Here is a 17,511-nt window from a genome sequence, read left to right as displayed (position 1 = left end):
AGAGCAAATGAATACAATCTTGGCTCATAAACTTCAGCGCAGTATTTACAAGCCCAGATTCTCTGTACATAGTGCCAATCTGAATATGTGTACAGTGTCTTATATTATATTATTATTTTTTTACCTGTAGCCCCTTTGGGGGGCTTCCTAAAGGCTGGGGTTTTTTTTTTTTTGCAAAGGTTCCCCCTCACCCCGCTGGCCTCTCAGGGACCATTTGAGCATGTGCAGTGGCCATCTTTAAAAATAATATTTTTTTAAAAAAATGGCCACTGAAAACAAAATGGCCACTGCGCATGCTCAAATGTCCTCTGCAAGGCCTGGCATGACCTAGGGCCTCACAGAGGCCATTTGAGCATGCACGGTGGCCATTTTGTTTTCGGCAGCCATTTTTTTTAAAAAAATTACTTTTACAAAATGGCGCCCCCCTTCAAGTGGCGCCCGGGGCACGTGCCCTGCCTGCCCTACCCTAGATACGCCCCTGCATGCAGAAGGTTCCATGTTCCCTCCCTGGCAGCATCTCCAAGATAGGGCTGAGAGAGACTCCTGCCTGAAACCTTGGAGAAGCTGCTGACAGTCTGTGTTGACAATACTGAGCTCTGTAGACCAATGGTCTGACTCAGCATGGCAGCTTCCTGCAGGAAGCTGTGTTTGGGTTTGATCCATCCAAACATATGATGGGTGTTTCCAGATGGGCCTACTGTGGAGTGATGGGCCTTGAAGGAAATATCCCTTCCAATCCTAGCACGGCTCTGCCCTGCTTCTCTTCCCAGCTGGATTCGCATTGCATGCCAGGGCCTTGCCCCTTCCCTCTGCCCTCCTGCAGATGGCAGCATCTCCTTGCATGCACGAGGGTTATCCATAAAGAAAGAATGTAAACAGGGAGGCTATGAAATGCAGGCAGTACTGGCTGTTACCATGTTTATGTCAAATAAATACAGTGAGGATCTACAAGAGAAGCAATTGGTTATGCTAAGTTGGCTATGCCTTCTCTAGGGTTGCCTCGGGATTCTGGAACGCTCTCCTTAACAAAACCAGAGCCTCCCCATCTCTGGCTGTTTTTAAGCAACCCTTGAAAATGCACCTAGTTTACCAGGCGATTAGTTTATAATGTTTTAAAGTTTTATTGATGGTTATATTATTTTTAAAAAATATGGGTTAAGGTTTTAATTGTGGTTGTGTTTTCATCTGTAAGCTGCCCAGAGATTTTACATGGGGAGCTATATAAATGCAATATAAACAAACAAACAAATGAAGTTAATGAATGACTTGTAGAACTGGAAAAGGTGCAGAAGAGGGCAACCCAGATGATCATGGGCAGGGACGTAGCAAGGTTGGAGTGGGCCCAGAGACAAGATTTTAAAATGCGCCCCCTCACTGAATCTCAGCTCATTAAGTAAAATAATGCCACAATATAACAGCATCCTAAATTATTTTTAAAAAGGTTTTGTAAATTGTGGATTATGCAAGTCATTTAATGGTACTAGAGAAAGACCTGCTGTTCTGGTAGCTCCGGGTCTGAACACTCACATCCATTTCGGAGGATGAATACAACTGAAGGAAGCCCGGGCAGGTGTGCAGCTGGGGGAGTCAGTCATGTGACTTGCCTCGGGGGGGGGGCAAGGCAGTGGGCCCCCAGACAACTCTCTCCCCTTGCCCTATAATAGTTACGGCCCTGATCAGGGGCCTGCAACATCTTCCTTAGGAGGCCAGGCTACAACACCTGGGGCTATTTAGTTTAGGGGGGGGGAAGAGGACATGATAGAGGTCTATAAAATCATGTGGAGAAAGTGGAGAGGGAGAAATTCTTCTCCCTCTCGCACAACCCTAGAACCAGGGGTCATCCCATGAAACTGATTGCCAAGAAATTTAGGACCAACATTATATACTTTTTCACTATATAACCAACCTATGGAACCTTTTCACTATAACCAACCTATGGAATTCTCTGCCACAAGATGTGGTGACAGCCAACAGTCTAGATGGCTTTAAGAGGGGTTTAGATAAATTCATAGAAGGCAGGTCTATCCAGGTCTACTAGTCTATCCAGCTATAGGCCACCTCCAGCCTCAGAGGCAAGACGCCTCTCAATACCAGTTGCAGGGGAACAACAGCAGGAGAGAGGACCTTCCCTCAGCTCTTCCCAGAGGTATTTGGTGGGCTGTTGTGGGAAACAGCATGCTGGACTGGATGGGCCTTCTTGGGCCTCATCCAGCAGTTCATGTTCTTATCCTTAGCCACAATGGCTGAAGGAAACTGCTCCTGAGAACAAAGCTTGGGAAGCCCTGTATGACAGCATCCCTGACAGCCTCTGTCTGAAAACCTCCAGCAAAGAAGAACCCAAAGAAGAACCCACCACTCCATGAGGCAAGCTGTTCCACTGTCCAATGGTTCTTACAGTCAGGAAAGTCTTCCTAATGTCTGGCCTAAGCTTGCTTTTTTGTAATTCCCACCCACTGGTTCTTCTCCAGGCTAACCATACCCAGCTCCTTCAATTGTTTCTCACAAGACTTGATTTCCAGACCTTTGTCCAGTTCATCTTTGTCCAGTTCATCAATGACCTTCTTAAAATGTGGTGCCCAGAAGGGGGCACAGTATTCCAAGTGAGGTCCAACCAGCACTGAATAGAGTGGAACTACCACTTCACATTGTGCCCTGTTAATGAAGCCCAGGATCACATTGGCTTTTTAAGCTGCTGCATCACACGTCTGGCTGGTGTTCAGTACAGTCTTCCTAGCTTCAAGAAAAGAAGCCACAGTATTGGATCACACCCAAACAGACAGAACCAGTCTTTAACCTCCCAAGCTAGCGCCCTTTAAAAAACCTTTAAACTGGCAGGCTGTTGCAGAGTACGTGAATATGGCATGTAGAGAAGCACTTCCAGTAATGTGTGGGGCCAGGAGGCTCACAAAGTGATCCTTGCAGAGAGAAGGGGAGTGTCACAAGTACACAAGAGTGTACTTCTCTTTAATTTGTAGCATGCTGGATGGTGTGGGATTTTATTCCCGGAAGTTATTTCACACCCATTCATTCCAGTTTGGCACTGGGGAGGTGAAAGCAAAGGAGAAGGTCTCCTGTGGAATCTGCATCTCTGTGACTCCTCAAGATGGCAAGCAGTCCACAATTATTCTCAAGCTCCGAAATCTAAGTTGGCAAATTGCAGCCCCTGGGGAAGAGTGTACTTATTTCCAGACTCCGGAGCCTTGGGAAAAGACTGCAGAGAGGTCATGTCGCAATTTTTCCTTGTATCCTGAGTGAGCTGATTGACCCTTTGAACCGAAAGCTTCTCTGTACAAAGCCTACTTAACCATCTGAGCCCCACATCTCTGCTCTCTAGAACGTCAACATTGTAAGGCGAAGGCCCCACTGCCCTGCCTGTTTCCACTTCCCTCCGCTTACTGTTTTCATTCAACATTTCCAGGAAAGAGTCACCAAAAAACAATGTCACCTATGAGGCCTGTGCAGAATTGCTCCCCCAGAGCCCTTTGCATTTGGAAAAGCAGACGTCACAAGCCGCTGACAGATGCTCCCTTACTAGACTTGCAGTGGGGCAGAGATCTATGAATGGGAAGGGAATGCAATTGCTTATCTTAATACCTAGTATTTTTAAGCCCGTTAAAATAACGGACGCTAGTACCTTCTTCCTTCTCCCTCTCTCTTGCCCTCCTTTCCTTCCTTTTCTCTCTCTCTCTTTTTCATTCCTTTCTTTTCTCTCCCTCCCCCTCTCTTCCCTTCCCTTCCTTGCTTCCCTCTCTTCTTGGGGTTGCTGTCTTTTAGCAGCATTAAATCATTGCATGGGAGCACTGTCAAAAAACCTCTTCATTTCCGTTTAGTGAATTCTTACTGCCCCCAGTTGAAGTTTAACAGAAAAGGAAGGACATGATGTAGTTTTGATGACAGGTAACCAATGCCTTCCAAATGAATAAATTCCATCACTGGCTGCCACAAAGTGTGCTAATTATTTCCTCTGATATATTTAAAGCCATAAAAGTCTCTCTCTAAAGCATGCAGCTTACAGTCATAGTCTGCCCTACTGCTGTACTGAGAGTTGATATAAAACTGTTTATTTTAATGTAGTAAACACTCCTTTATTTTTTTTTAGCAAGGACGTCTTCTGTGTTTTTCAAATACAGTATGTGTTAATCCCCCCCCCCCTTTTTTCTCAAATATATGTGTTTGGATTCCTCCCCCCCACCCGGATTTTCTTTTCTATTTTTTTCTCAAGTTTTTTTTTTCTTTTCACCTCAATTTTGTGAGGAGCTTTATCAACTCTTATCCCTGCCACCTAGCCTAAGTGCCTGGAGCCAGGCTCGTTTATGTAGCTGGGTTAGATCGAATTAGAATGGCCAGCAGTCGTGTTTGGCTGTTTTGTGCTTTTTCCCTCACTCGCAGCTCGGCTGGGCGAGCGCAGCCAGCGATTTCCTTTCCTGACCAGGGAGTTCTCTCTTCTCTGGCTCTAGAGTGTGCTTCGTGCTTGAGGGAGAAGAAGGGTTTTCTCTTTGTGGAGGACACAGGGCTTTTCGCAGTGGGCTTTTTTCTCCCACCTTTTCCCCCGACTGAGAAGGCGCTGTGGAGAAAGAGCTTCTGAGTGGCTGCTCCTGTGTACTGTTGGTCTCGTGGTGGCCGTTGGTTATATCGTTTGCGGCGCGCATGCCGCCGCCGCCTTTCCCTGCTCCATTCTCCAGGTATGCGGCTCCCTCCAGCTCTGCTTCCGACCATGCCATCCCTCTCTCAAGCAGCTCCACGGCGGAGGAGCCGCGGAACTTGTAGAGGTGCGGCTGCTCCTTCCCGCTGTTCGCTCTCCTCCTCCTCCTCTTCCTTCCGTGGGGTTTACAGTGTGTGCTTTTTAACCGCCTGGTCCCTGCCGCTGGGTCCCTTCTCCGTTCTGTGTCCGCCGCTTTTTATGTATTTGTGGCTGTTTTCCGTTGCTCCCTCCCGCTGCCCTCCCGGTCCCCTCGCAGCCGTCTCTGCCTCCAAGCGGCTGTCGCAGCCATCTTTATCTACCGCCCGCGGGTGGTCTGGTCCCGCCGCCGTCTCTGCCTCCAAGCGGCTGCTGGAGCCGCATATGTCCTCCCCGTGGCCGGGCAGAGTCAGAAACATGTCCGCCTGCTACCTGTCTCCGTTTCTGCCTCGGCCGTCCTGCGCATGCGCTCCGCGCATGCGCAGAATGGCAGAGAGAGGCACGAACGCATGCTTGGTGTCCGTCCACGGATGGACACCAAGCGTTTTATTAGAGAGGATAAAATGCCTTGTGCCGAGTCCTTCCAGACAGAAGACCTTCCACGCACAAATGCTTGTTGTCTTCTATTCTTTAAGGGACGACTTGCTGAAGAAAGTGGGTGTCCCTATTTAGGTTGGGTTTCTACTTTAAGCAGATCAGATGCTGGGCAGATCCCCTCAATCCCTCCTCAAAAGCTTTCCCATGAAGACTTTGTCACAACCCCGCAACTCTCTAGTGAAAAGGAGCAAAGAATGCCCCTATTTTGATATCAGGGCAGTTCACATGATTTGTACTTGGGCAGGAGACACTTGCTACCCAAGTCCATGAGCTGGGTGCACTCCTGTTTTGTGTGAGTGTGAAACAAGGTAGGAGGCAGGGAGCGTATTTGTTTACAAAGCCCCAGCTGGGAAGGATAAGCACACCCTGCCCAGATTCCATCCCCAGCTTCAGAACACGTTAGGAGGGGGACACATCCTACCATAGGAACATAAGGAAGCTGCCATATACCGAGTCAGACCCTTGGTCCATCTAGCTCAGTGCTGTCTACACAGACTGGCAGTGGATTCTCTAAGGTTGCAGGCAGGAGTCTCTCCCAGGCTTATCTGGAGATGCTGCTGGGAGGGAACCTGAGGCCTTCTTCATGCAAAGCTGATGCTCTTCTACTAAGCTACAGTCCTTTCCCTACATGACTACATACGTTACATGCAAGGTGCGGCCCCTGGGGGCAGCAGCCCAGGACCTTTGAACCCGTTCGTCCAATAGTGTCTCCGCCCCTGCTCTGAGTTCAAATCTCTGCTCAGCCAAGCTGCTCCCGGGTTATTCTGGGCCAGTGCCACTGTCTCAAACCTATGTGTTTGCTGGGGCGGGGGGAAGGGGATAACCCCACATAGGCTGCTCAGAACTCTTTGAAAGAAGAGTGACATGCAAATGTAAAAAATGATAATATAACAAATAAGATATTGGCCCTTATAACCAGAGATTAAATATAAACTTCGGGTCATTCTCTCCAGTGTATTGTGTCTCAGGGCTCCCAGAAGCCCAGCAGAAATCCACAGATTATTGAGATGGGTGAGTAAATGCTAGACAAAGTGGGCCAGCCATTCTCTCCTCTAAAATGACTTGTTCTGCAAAAGAATACACTTTCCGGAGTCATTCAGTTTAAGGCAATTAAAGAAGGAAAAACGCACACATAATTTGCTGCTGACGGCAAAATGACATCTCTTGAGGTAAAGCTGGAAAGAAACCAGCGGAGGCAAAGGCAGGTAGGCATGTAAAGAAATGCCTTCCTGGAAATCTTTGTATGTTAGATTCCCATGAAGTGATTCCAAAAAAGGACAGCAGAGAAGAAAAGAGATCTCAGCTTTATAGGAGCTCAGCATCTTCTGGCTGGGGCAAAACACACACCTTTTACGCGGGGATAGTCCGGAAACTACAACTGGTACAGAATGCAGCAGCCAGGTTGGCCTCTGGGACAACAGGAAGAGACCACATAACACCGATTCTGAAAGAACTGCACTGGCTGCCGATATGTTTCCAAGGAAAATACCAAGTGCTGGTTATGACCTATAAAACCCTGAATGGCTTAGGTCCAGGGTACTTAAGAGAACGCCTCCTTTGTCATGAACCCTGTTGCCTATTTATTTATTTTAATTAATAGGCAATTATTAGTTTGGCCCAGCCGTTTTCTCCCACTCGCCTGCCTCCCAGCATCCCCAACCACACTGGCCAATAGGGATGATGGATGTTGTAGTCCAACAACAGCTGGAAGGCCAAAGATGTGCTGCGGTGCTCTAGCCCTGCCTTATGTGATCCCTCTTTTAGGCCTAAGCACTTGGGCCAACCCTCTTGCAATTTTTATTATTAATTATTATTAATTATTATTTCGTTAATCCTTCTCTTTGCTCTTCCTTCCATTGCATCCAGCCAACTGGGGCGTCTCGGTTCTCTCTCTTTCACCCAGTGTTTTATCTTGGTTCACTGAAAAGGTTAGCTGAATGAGATCTCATTAGGGCCATGGTCTGGTGGTGCCACTGGCCAGCTCTGAGCAGTTCTGACTCCATGCCAAGACAGTACGACTTCTTGCAGTCTAGTGGCTCGTAGAAAATTAATCTCTGGCTCCTGTCCAGCTCGCAGCTGCAAGCTATCCGCAAGCCCCATTGATGCACACATTCCTGAAGTACTCACAGTTTGGCTTATCCTCTGTTTTTATTCTAAAACATCTCCTCTACCCAGACTCGCGACAGATGAAATTATGGGAAATCAAAATGTTGGGAACCAAAATTCTGCAATTAAAATTTACAGCATGTGAGCCTCCTTTCCGCACACCAACCACACAAAGGTGGTTGTATTGTGTCCTCTTAGACCATGCTCTGGGATGCTCTCCAAGATCCTGGACTGGAACCTTCCCCTTGGTTCCCTTAGCATTTCTAAGTTTTCCCATTCTAGGGAAAAGATCTTATTAAAGATCTTGCAGAGGGCAAGATCTTATTAAAAACCTCTCCTACCAAACTTCAGTTGCTGAACTCTTGTTGTGGGAGACAAGTGGTACACACTGTTTTAACATAAACGCATAGGAAGCTAAGCCATTGGTCCAAGTAGCTGAGTATTGTCTACACAGACTGGCAGCGGCTTCTCCAAGGTTGCACGCAAGAGTATCTCTCAGCCCTGTCTGGAGATGCCAGGGAGGGAACTTGGAATCCTCTGCATGCAAGCATGCAGGTGCTCTTCCCAGAGCAGCCCCATCCCCTAAGGGTAATATCTTGCGGTGCTCACACATGTAGTCTCCCAATCAAATGAAACCAGGGTGGACCCTGCTTAGCAAAGAGAAGAGTTGCTACCACAGGAACAACTTTCCTGCCTTCTACTGTCCAGAGGTCTGCCCAGTTGAGTACCTGCCTGTGTGCTCAAACCCTTTCTCCTAAACTGAATCACTGGACTGCTGACTCCCTAAGCTGAATCACTAGCCAATCCTGGGGTCCAGAATTGCAACAGGAGGCGAGCTGGTCTTGCAGTAGCGAGCATGAATTGTCCCCTCTGCTAAGCAGGGTCTGCCCTGGTTTGTATTTGAATGGGAGACTACAGGTGAGCAGTGTAAGATATTCCTCTGAGGGGAGGGGGCACCTGCATGTTTGTGTGTAGAAGGTTCCAAGCTCCCTCCCTGGCATCCCCGAGTTAGGGTTGAGAGAGACTCCTGCCAGCAACCTTGGAGAAGTGTAGATAATACTGTGTAGTCTTATCTGTATTATCTATAGTCTGCATAGATAATACTGAGCTAGATGGACCAAGGGTTCGACTCGGTATAAGGCAGCTTCCGATGTAACAGGAAATGAGGGGCTTCCTGTTACATTTCCTGTGTTGCTGCAGCCTGCAACCATCTCCCATTTTTGTTCTGGTCCCGTTGTTTTTGTTGGCCATGAAGCAGATTGATTAAGCCTGGGGTTCTCAAACTTGAGTCCTCAGATGTTGTTGGACTACAACTCCCATCACCCCCAGCCAATTGAGGATGATGGGAGTTGAAGGCCAAGACCCAAGTCTGAGAACCCCGTATTAAGCAAATTAGCCATGGTACTAATGCATATGAGTTGCATGCAGCTCTTCACTAGTCTGGCACTTTTGATAAACAAGGGAATAATTTCAGTTTTAAAAGACTTGGCTTGGGGTCCAAAAACAAAAGTCTGAACAATTGCACTTAGATGTACTTTCTAAGCGCCTTTCATATTGTTGTACAGAGTTCCTTGTTTGTTTGGATTCGGAACACGAAATCTCTTTCATCTGTCAATCCAGATAGCCTCCATAGACTAAAGAGCAATTGAATTCTCCCTTATGAAAGCTGGATGAAACTCAGAATGCATGGGGTTTTTTAAGCATCACTTCCTTTTTTGCAATCTCCTCCATTGTTGACATTTTGATTTTCTGGTTGATGTTCTTTGAGTTCGACCCTCTTGCTGGACCACAGCTCTTGTTCCAGTTAGATAGAAAGGATTCATTCCTTTATTTATTTATTTAGTACATTTATATACTGCCTCATCCAAAAAGGTCCCTGAGTGGTTCACAATATAAAACCATTAAAACATTAACATAATTAAAACAATTTAAAATACAATTAAAAACTCTAAAACCAAAGCTTTAAAACTACCAACTAAAAGCCTGACTAAACAGGTATGTTTTTAAGTCCTTCTTAAAAACATTCAGAGAAGAAGGGGAAATTCTAATTTCTTTAGGAAGCGCATTCCAGAGTCCTGTGGCAACTCTAGAAAAGACCCAGTTTAGAATCGTCACCATCTGAGCCGGTCGCAACCTTAACTGGACCTCCCCAGATGAGATAAGTTTATTCGGTCACTGACCAGCAGAGACCTCCCCAGATGATCTTAACAAACGGTGAGGTTGATGAATAAGAAGGCACCCCTCTTAAATAGCTAAGCATTCATCGATTGTGGAATGTGCTCCCTACTAAGATACGATCCTCCCCCTCTCTGGCAATTTTTTAAAAAAATCTGAAAACCCATCTTTTCAACCAAGCTTTCTCAGCCTTTTAAAATTGGTTTGTTTTAAGTTTGTGATTGATTTTAAATGGTTGAATTGTTTTAACTTTTTATATATGTTTTAATTGTTTTATGTTAACTGCCCAGAGACGAAAGTTTGGGCGGTATATAAATGTGATAGATAGATAGTTCTTTAGTGTGGATGACCAAAAGTAGATCCAGCGTTCCAAATACAGTCTTTCAAATGCCAGATACCAAACTTTTATTTATTTATTTATTTATTTATTTGATTTCCCTATTGCCCTTGGTCCAAAGACTCTGGGGTGGGGGTGGGGGTCCAGCAAGATAAAAACCGTCATAAAACTTGAATAGAAACAAACTGCTAAAACAGAAACACAGCTAGATTAAAAAGAGAGCCAGGGGCTGAAAGCCAGCTGTATTCCAGCCTCTGGGCCCTGAGTTTGCCTAATACAACACCAGTACTTGCATTTCTCTATAGGGAATTCTGTGCTTCAGAAATCTGCTTATTATGCCTGCACTGCGTAGCCCAAATTAATCTGACCCCTGCTCACTGAGCCAAGAGGCACTTTTTTAAAGTGGCAACTCAGAGGCAGGCCTTCTCTGTGGTTGCTCCTGGGCTGTGGAATGCACTCCCAGCAGAAATCCGCAATCTGAATTCTTTATTGACCTTCAGGAGAGCCCTTAAAACCTATCTGTTTGGCCTGGCCTTCCAGAGTTTTTAATTAGTTTTAATTGTTTTAAAGCTGTAACCTGGTTTTCAGGTTTTTAAAAATTGTTCTGATTGTTTAATTGTTTTTTATGATGTTTTAATTGTTAATTGATGTTTTTACATTGTTTATATTTCTGTTTTAACTGTTATTGGTTCTAATGGTTTTGTTTTAATTGTAAACCGCCCTGAGCCACTCTGGAAGGGTGGTATAAAAATCAAATCAAATCAATCAAACAAACAAACAAATTCTCTTTATTCAGCAGCAGGAGAGCAACTGGCCCTCTCTGTCCCCAGCACAGCATCCCTCCAGTGGCTGTTGCCGGGGTCTAGCTTCTGTTTCTTTTTTAGATTGTCGTGAGCCCTTTGGGCAGTGGCACACCTAGGCATTTAGGGAGGTCCGACCTGAAGGGTTTCGGAGGTCTGCCCCATGAGCCCCCTCCCCCGCCCCCCGCCGCTTTAGGGAAAGTTGGGGGGAGGTTTTTGGGTTTTTTTAGGGGAGAAAAACTTGCATTTTACGTGGCATGCGCATGCTGCGTCCCTGGGGGGGTTCCAGCTGTCTTGGGAGGCCTCTCCAGCAGTACCCCATCATGCCTCTCTTTCCCATTTTTGTTGACAAGTAAGCAGCTGGAAGGTGGGGGGTGAGAACCGAGAGGGCCTCTTCCATGGCGGCAGCGGCAGCTGGTGGGCCTGTCTGGGCCTGACTGAGCATAGGCGAGATGCTCCCATGGGCCAGCGCAGAGTGAATCTTGAGTGTCGCAAGCCCACAACGCTCATGAGTCTCACTATGTAGGTGCGCCGGACCAGTCAGGCCCGGATAGGTCCACCAGCTGCCGCTGCCGCCAACACAGGAAAGGCCCGCTTGGCTCTCACCCCCACCTGTGCATGTGCTAGCAAAAATGGGAAAGATTTGCTCAGCGGTGGGGTGGGCCTGGGGGTGGCCGGGGGCTTCTGGGGAGCCCCCCCTACATTTGGAGGCCCCCTCCCGAAGGGGGCCCAGAAAGTCCAATCCTATGAGCGCTGTGGCCATTGGAGACAGGGAGCCATTTTATATCTAGGGTTTGATATCTATGTAAACCACTCTGGGAACCCTTGATGAAAAGTGGTATGTAAATATTCATCGTATTTGTATCTTATGACTGACCAAACTCCAGCATCTCTTTTAGCACTAGCAATAGCACTAGCAATAACACTTACATTTATATACCGCTCTATAGCCGGAGCTCTCTAAGCGGTTTACAATGATTTAGCATATTGCCCCCCAACATTCTGGGTACTCATTTTACCGACCTCGGAAGGATGGAAGGCTGAGTCAACCTTGAGCCCCTGGTCAGGATCGAACTTGTAACTTTCTGGTTACAGGGCGGCAGTTTTACCACTGCACCACCAGGGGCTTTTCCCTTCTGTTGCTTACAGTTGATGAGTGTCCAGAGCCAGACAAACTGTGACCACTGGTCCCTAAAATGCATATAATCTTACACTTCATGCCATGACATTTTCATCCCGCTTACATCTGATGAGGGTGCCATTCCCTACAAAGTAACATGCCCAGGGCTCAGGTTGCTAGGCAAAACAGCAGGCTTGTTCACACAACTGTTTTGAGGTGGGTACCCCGGTGAGAGGTTACCCAGCATGCAACTCACAATCACCATCTCTGCAGGCATCTGCAAGCCCAGCAGGCACATGATCATGGCCGGCGGCAGATCTGCTGCTGAAACTGGCAGCTTCAAGTCCCGTCCTCCATGGCAGGTCCTCCAAGGGCTCAGATGCATTCCCAGCATCCTCTTCCCTGCCAACAGACTGGAAACGCTTCAGTACATCAGTGTCTGCATTCCCATTGGCCAAAAAGGAAGAGGTGGATGCAGCCCTGCCAAAGCTGCTCCGGTTTCAGGAGCATAGAGTGCGTTTTGGAGGCTAGTGCATCCATTGACGGCGGTTGCTCTAGCCATGGCTCTCAATTGTTGCTGTGTAGGGAAGGGTGTGCCGCGAGCCGGTAGCCCACATAGGAGCAGCGTGTGTGTCCTCATGACTGAACAATAGGGATAGGAAGGCTCCTCTCTCCTCCCCTGGTAAAAAGTTGGGTGCAGAAGCTGGGTAGCCCTGCCATGAGCAATGGGGAGAATGCACAGGTTCTGACGATCATGCAAAACGGGGTAGCCTACCTCCTACTTTGATTTTAACAGTTGTGTGAATGTGCCTAATATATAAAAGGGATTAGGAACATAGGAACATAGGAAATTGCCATATACTGAGTCAGACCAATGGTCTATCTAGCTCAGTATTGTCTTCACAGACTGGCAGTGGCTTCTCCAAGGTTGCAGGCAGGAATCTCTCTCAGCCCTATCTTGGAGAAGCCAGGGAGGGAACTTGGAACCTTCTGATGCTCTTCACAGAGCGGCTTCATCCCCTGAGGGGAATATCTTGCAGTGCTCACACATGAAGTCTCCCATTCATATGCAACCAGGGCAGACCCTGCTTAGCTATGGGGACAAGGCATGCTTGCTACCACAAGACCAGCTCTCCTCTTCTAAAGGAATCACACTGGTTACTATTTCACTCCAATCTGTGAAGGCGTAACTGCCCAGTCAGAGCTGAATGTTTTAAATGAGGTTCCACTGAGCATACTCAGTATGACATCTGTCATACTGGGAACTACAGATGATGCAATTATCAACCATCTTGTGACATTAGACCAGGGCGCTTTCCAGATTACACGCTACAACAGGGGTAAAATGCTTCGGCTTGGCAGGATCATACTGAAAACGATCCCCCGAATCGCAAACTCCTACAACGGGAAAATACAGCTATTTTCTAGCAATGGACTTGTAACATTGTAGCACTATAACACAAAGATAAAATCCAAAAGAAGGCATTGGAAATGTGAACGGCACTGCAGGAACTGCAGTGTCACAACACGGGAAGTACGGAAGCACACTTAGGAGATCCGTAGTGACCCTGTTGTAGGGGTTAATCTGGAGAGCGCCCAGGTGTGGTCAGACCTGGCTGTCCAGCTGTATAACTCCCATCATCAACAGCTGGCGGGCCAAGTTTGCTCATCCCTGCATTAGACTATTGGTTCATCTAGGCTGGGCGCTTTCCAAACTAGCTGCTCAAAAGCAGCAAAATGCCTCCATTCAGGCAAGTCACATTTAAAACGTAAGCAGCAGGGGGAGCAGTCTCGCAGCAACTAACAACCCAAAAAACCAGCAACTTCCTTACACTGGATATACGACGTCCTAGCTCTATATCCCAGCGATTAAATCTGAGACAAGGCATTGGTAATGTGAACGGCACCCTGCTGTTTGCATAGGAACTGTGGTGCCACAATGCAGGAAATGTGAAAGCACACTTCTGAGATCTGACATGACCCCATTGCAGGGTCTAATCTGGAAAGCGCCCTGCTGTGTTCTGCACAGACTTGCTGAGGTTTTCAAAGTTCCTGCCAGTGGCTGTTGTTGGTGTCTATCTTGTGCATTTTCCCGCCTCTGCTGTTTCAGATCCACTAACCTGCAAATGCCAGAGATGAAAAATGGAGCCTTTATGGATAGAGTGTGATACTCTGTATGTGGTGTGATACTCACTACTGAGCAGAGTCATTGAGCTGATATTCTCGGGACCGATTGAAGCATTCCTGCATGCCGGAGTCTGCCCAAAGTCTCATCATGGCTGAAAGCAGCTCTGGAGAGAAGGGCTCTGTGTCCTCCATCCGACTGACGACGTCGCACACCATCTTTGCATCGGCCTAGACAGAGAAGGAAGGAGAGGTCACATTTGTGTATTGCTAGAAGAACCCATGAGAATCGGATAGCCAACTTCTTAAACTAGAACAGCAACAGGTCTTGTGGTAGGAAGCCTGAAATGTCTACCCTGGTTTGCATTTGAATTGGAGACAACATGTGTGAGCAATGAAAGATATTCCCCTTAGGGGATGGGGCCACTCTGGGAAGAGCATCTGCCTGCTTGCGTGCAGAAGGTCTCAAGTTCCCTCCCTGGCAGCATCTCCAGATAGGACTGAGAGAGATTCCTGCCTGCAACCTTGGAGAAGCTGCTGCCAGTCTGCGAAGACAATAATGAGTGATATGGACCAATGGTCTGACTTGGTATAAGGTTGCTTCCTATGTTCCTGATGCAAGGGCATAAGGTGCATTGGGGGCAAAGGAGTGCACTTGCACTCAGGCCCTGAGGGTCAAGGGGCCCCACAAGGCTCTACAGACCCATGGCCAGGGTGTGACATTGCGCCCCCAAGCCCAGGGATTGGTCCTCCTCCCTTGAGCTGTGCTCCTCCCCTGCTCAACAATTCAATGCAGAGTTGGAGGGGGAGCAGCAAGGAAGCATGTTGGTCACACACAGGAGAGCTGGGAAGGAAATTCAGAGAGACAAACAACCCTTCTCTTTTTTTTTCTGTGAATGTGATTTCTTCCCTCAGAAGCCAATGTGTGTTTTTCTTCTTCCCACATTCATGAACCGAGAGAGAGAGAGAGATCCCATCCCCGACTGAAAGCCTCCCTTGGTGTGTCTGTTCCTCATTCCCAAGCCCTTGTTTTTGCTTCTGTGAGAGATTTTTAACCTTTTTCTTAAAAGGGATTTAAAATGATTGGGTTCTTCCCAATAAGTCCTGACCTATCATGTGATCTTCCCCTTGGAACTTGCAATGAGTTGTTCTCCTCTCCGTAGAAAGGAAAGCAGAAAGTGAGCACGAGGTGGGTGGACTTTTTTTGGTTGGTTCGTGGTGGTGGTGAAATATATATTCAATTGTTTTTCAACCAAACAAGTTCTCAAAATGGTATAGATAGCACAGAGAGAGAGAGAGAGAGAGAGAGAGAGAGAGAGAGAGAGAGAGAGGAGCACACAAACATACAAACAGGGATAGGAACATTGCTAGGGGTTGTATGCATATCAGGTCACAGTAGTAGGCATACGTTAAAAATGTTTCTGAGCTAGGGGAATACGTGTGCACAAGTATGTGTGTGAAAGTGTATGCATATATGAAGAGGGTGTAATATTATACACAGAGAAGAGAAAGCAAGGGCATGCTAAGAATCTTGTTTTCATCATGTCCTTACCATTTTTCTGCAAACAATATATTGGGTGGGGGGAGACAAAGAAGACAGGGAGCAAGGGGGCCAAACTTCACTTTTTGTCCCTAGACTCACACCAACCTTGCTATGCCCCTGTCCAGATATAAAGTTCTGCACTTTGGGTGGGAGAAGAACCAAATGCACAACTATACAAAGGTCAGATGCCTGGCTTGGCAGCAGTACATGTGAAAAGGATCTTTGAATTGCGATTTATCACCAGCTGAACATGATCCAGTGGAAGAATGCAGCCGCAATAAAGGTGGTTTTAGGCTGTACTAATAGAACCAATATTTCCAAAATGAGAAGGAAGAGTTGGTCTTTGCTCCACGCTAGTCAGACCTCCTGTGATGGACCAATGGTCTGATTCGGTATAAGACAGCTTCCTAGGATCCCTCTGCCTTCTGAAACTAACTCAGTTTTGGGAAGAAACCAGATTAAATAATTCAGAGAAGGATCTCCATGCCACACAGCCATCCACCGAAAGGGCACGGGGCCTGGTCCTTCAATATGTGCATTCGCTAGCCGACTTAACGAGCAATTAACAGCTCAAGGCGAGCTGAGGCGAGGCGAGGCGAGGCCTCTTTATTTTCTGACTCTCCAGGACTCGTCTCAAACTGTGAGTGACCTTCCCATCTTCGCTCCCCCTCTGAGCCCAGCTGGTAACAATTTGAAATGCAGCCTGCTTGGATCTCCCTTCCCTTCCCCTTCTCCCTCCAGGCCTGCCTCTGTCTCTCCCCTCCAAGGCAGTGGGAGTCAGGCCTCCTGCCATGCTTTGCCATCTGTACCAAAGCGTGCAATTAAATAAAACAAAACGGGGGGGGGGGGAGTCCAGTCTCCGTGTTCCCATCCCATTAGGGTCTTGTTTAATGAATGCCACTGTGGTATTTTCAGACAGGAGGGAGCTAAAAATACACAAGTGGGCACTCAAGTGCTGGCCGGACCAAGCCGCCGAAACAGAAACGGCTTGCTGGAAGATGCTACCAGGAGGTTTTTTCCTTCTTGCCATCTCCCCGGTCTCTCTGTTTAACTTCCTGCCCTTTCCAGCTGTTACCGTCTCATGAAATACAAACTGAGAAATACAAACATTATTCAGCATGGAGACTGATTATAAGCCAAATGCACAGAGGTAAGGAGCACAAAAACTAAGCAGAGGTACTTCACCTGTGTGGATGGCAGAAGGGTAGCCACTATTGGATGAGCAGGGCAAATGTCCTGGGGGCGCCAGGTACCATTCCCTGTAACAGGGATTCTTAGACGTTGTTGACCACAATCTCCATCATCCCCAGCTGCAGTGGCCTTTGACCAGTTGGAGTTGTCAACAATATCTAGGAATCTCTGTTACAGGGAACACTGATGACAGGGCACCCCTTCACCCACCCATCGCACCCAGCTGACAACTGAAATGCTGGCTGGCTGGGAGAGATGGGGCTGTGACCCCTTCCCCAGCCAGAACTTTGTTCACCAGCTGGGTGCTCCCTTTATCTCCCTTGCTAGGAGGAGAGAGAAGCACCTAGCTGGCAAACAAAGCATTGGCTGGCCAGCTGGGAAAGGGCGGGGTCTATGTGTCCCTGCCCCAATGTCGGCCACGCCCTCTGCATCGGCGTGCTTCTGACACCAGCACTTGTGGTGTATGGTAGTGGCAGGGCTGGCAGGTGGCAGGGGTGCTGATGGGAAGGCCCCGTGGGCAGATTACTTGCTGGTTTTTGCTCCTCTCTCTCTCTGCATATACCCCAATGCATTCTTGAGCCTTTCCTTCCAAGCTTGCAAATACATGCAAATTTAGCGGACAGATAAAGTAAAGCACAGACAAATAATGAGTTACTAATCCATAATTTAGAATTCAAAATAATAAACTTGCAATATGGTGAAAATTCTGTGCCATGGCAACCCTCTGATATAAACAGAGAGAGAAAGAAAGAAAGAAAGAAAGAAAGAAAGAAAGAAAGAAAGAAAGAAAGAAAGAAAGAAAGAAAGAAAGAAAGGAAGAAAGAAGGGAGAGGGGAAGTG

At 47.3% G+C, this 17,511-nt stretch overlaps 1 protein-coding gene across 2 annotated transcripts in view; it reads right to left on the bottom strand.

Moving 5' to 3' along the window:
* Window positions 1-17,511, bottom strand: part of GNAO1 (G protein subunit alpha o1) — a 195,763-nt gene that overhangs the window by 44,158 nt on the left and 134,094 nt on the right. For both annotated transcript variants that reach the window (XM_053270466.1, XM_053270465.1), the window contains exon 4: window positions 14,008-14,168. In XM_053270466.1, coding sequence (XP_053126441.1) covers window positions 14,008-14,168 — 161 coding nt within the window. The remainder of the gene's footprint in view (window positions 1-14,007; window positions 14,169-17,511) is intronic.

Source organism: Hemicordylus capensis, chromosome 9 (assembly GCF_027244095.1).
Source record: "Hemicordylus capensis ecotype Gifberg chromosome 9, rHemCap1.1.pri, whole genome shotgun sequence".
Classification (NCBI taxonomy): domain Eukaryota; kingdom Metazoa; phylum Chordata; class Lepidosauria; order Squamata; family Cordylidae; genus Hemicordylus; species Hemicordylus capensis.
The sequence above is the reverse complement of the archived record's forward strand: the minus strand, read 5'-3'. Positions and strand labels throughout refer to the sequence as shown.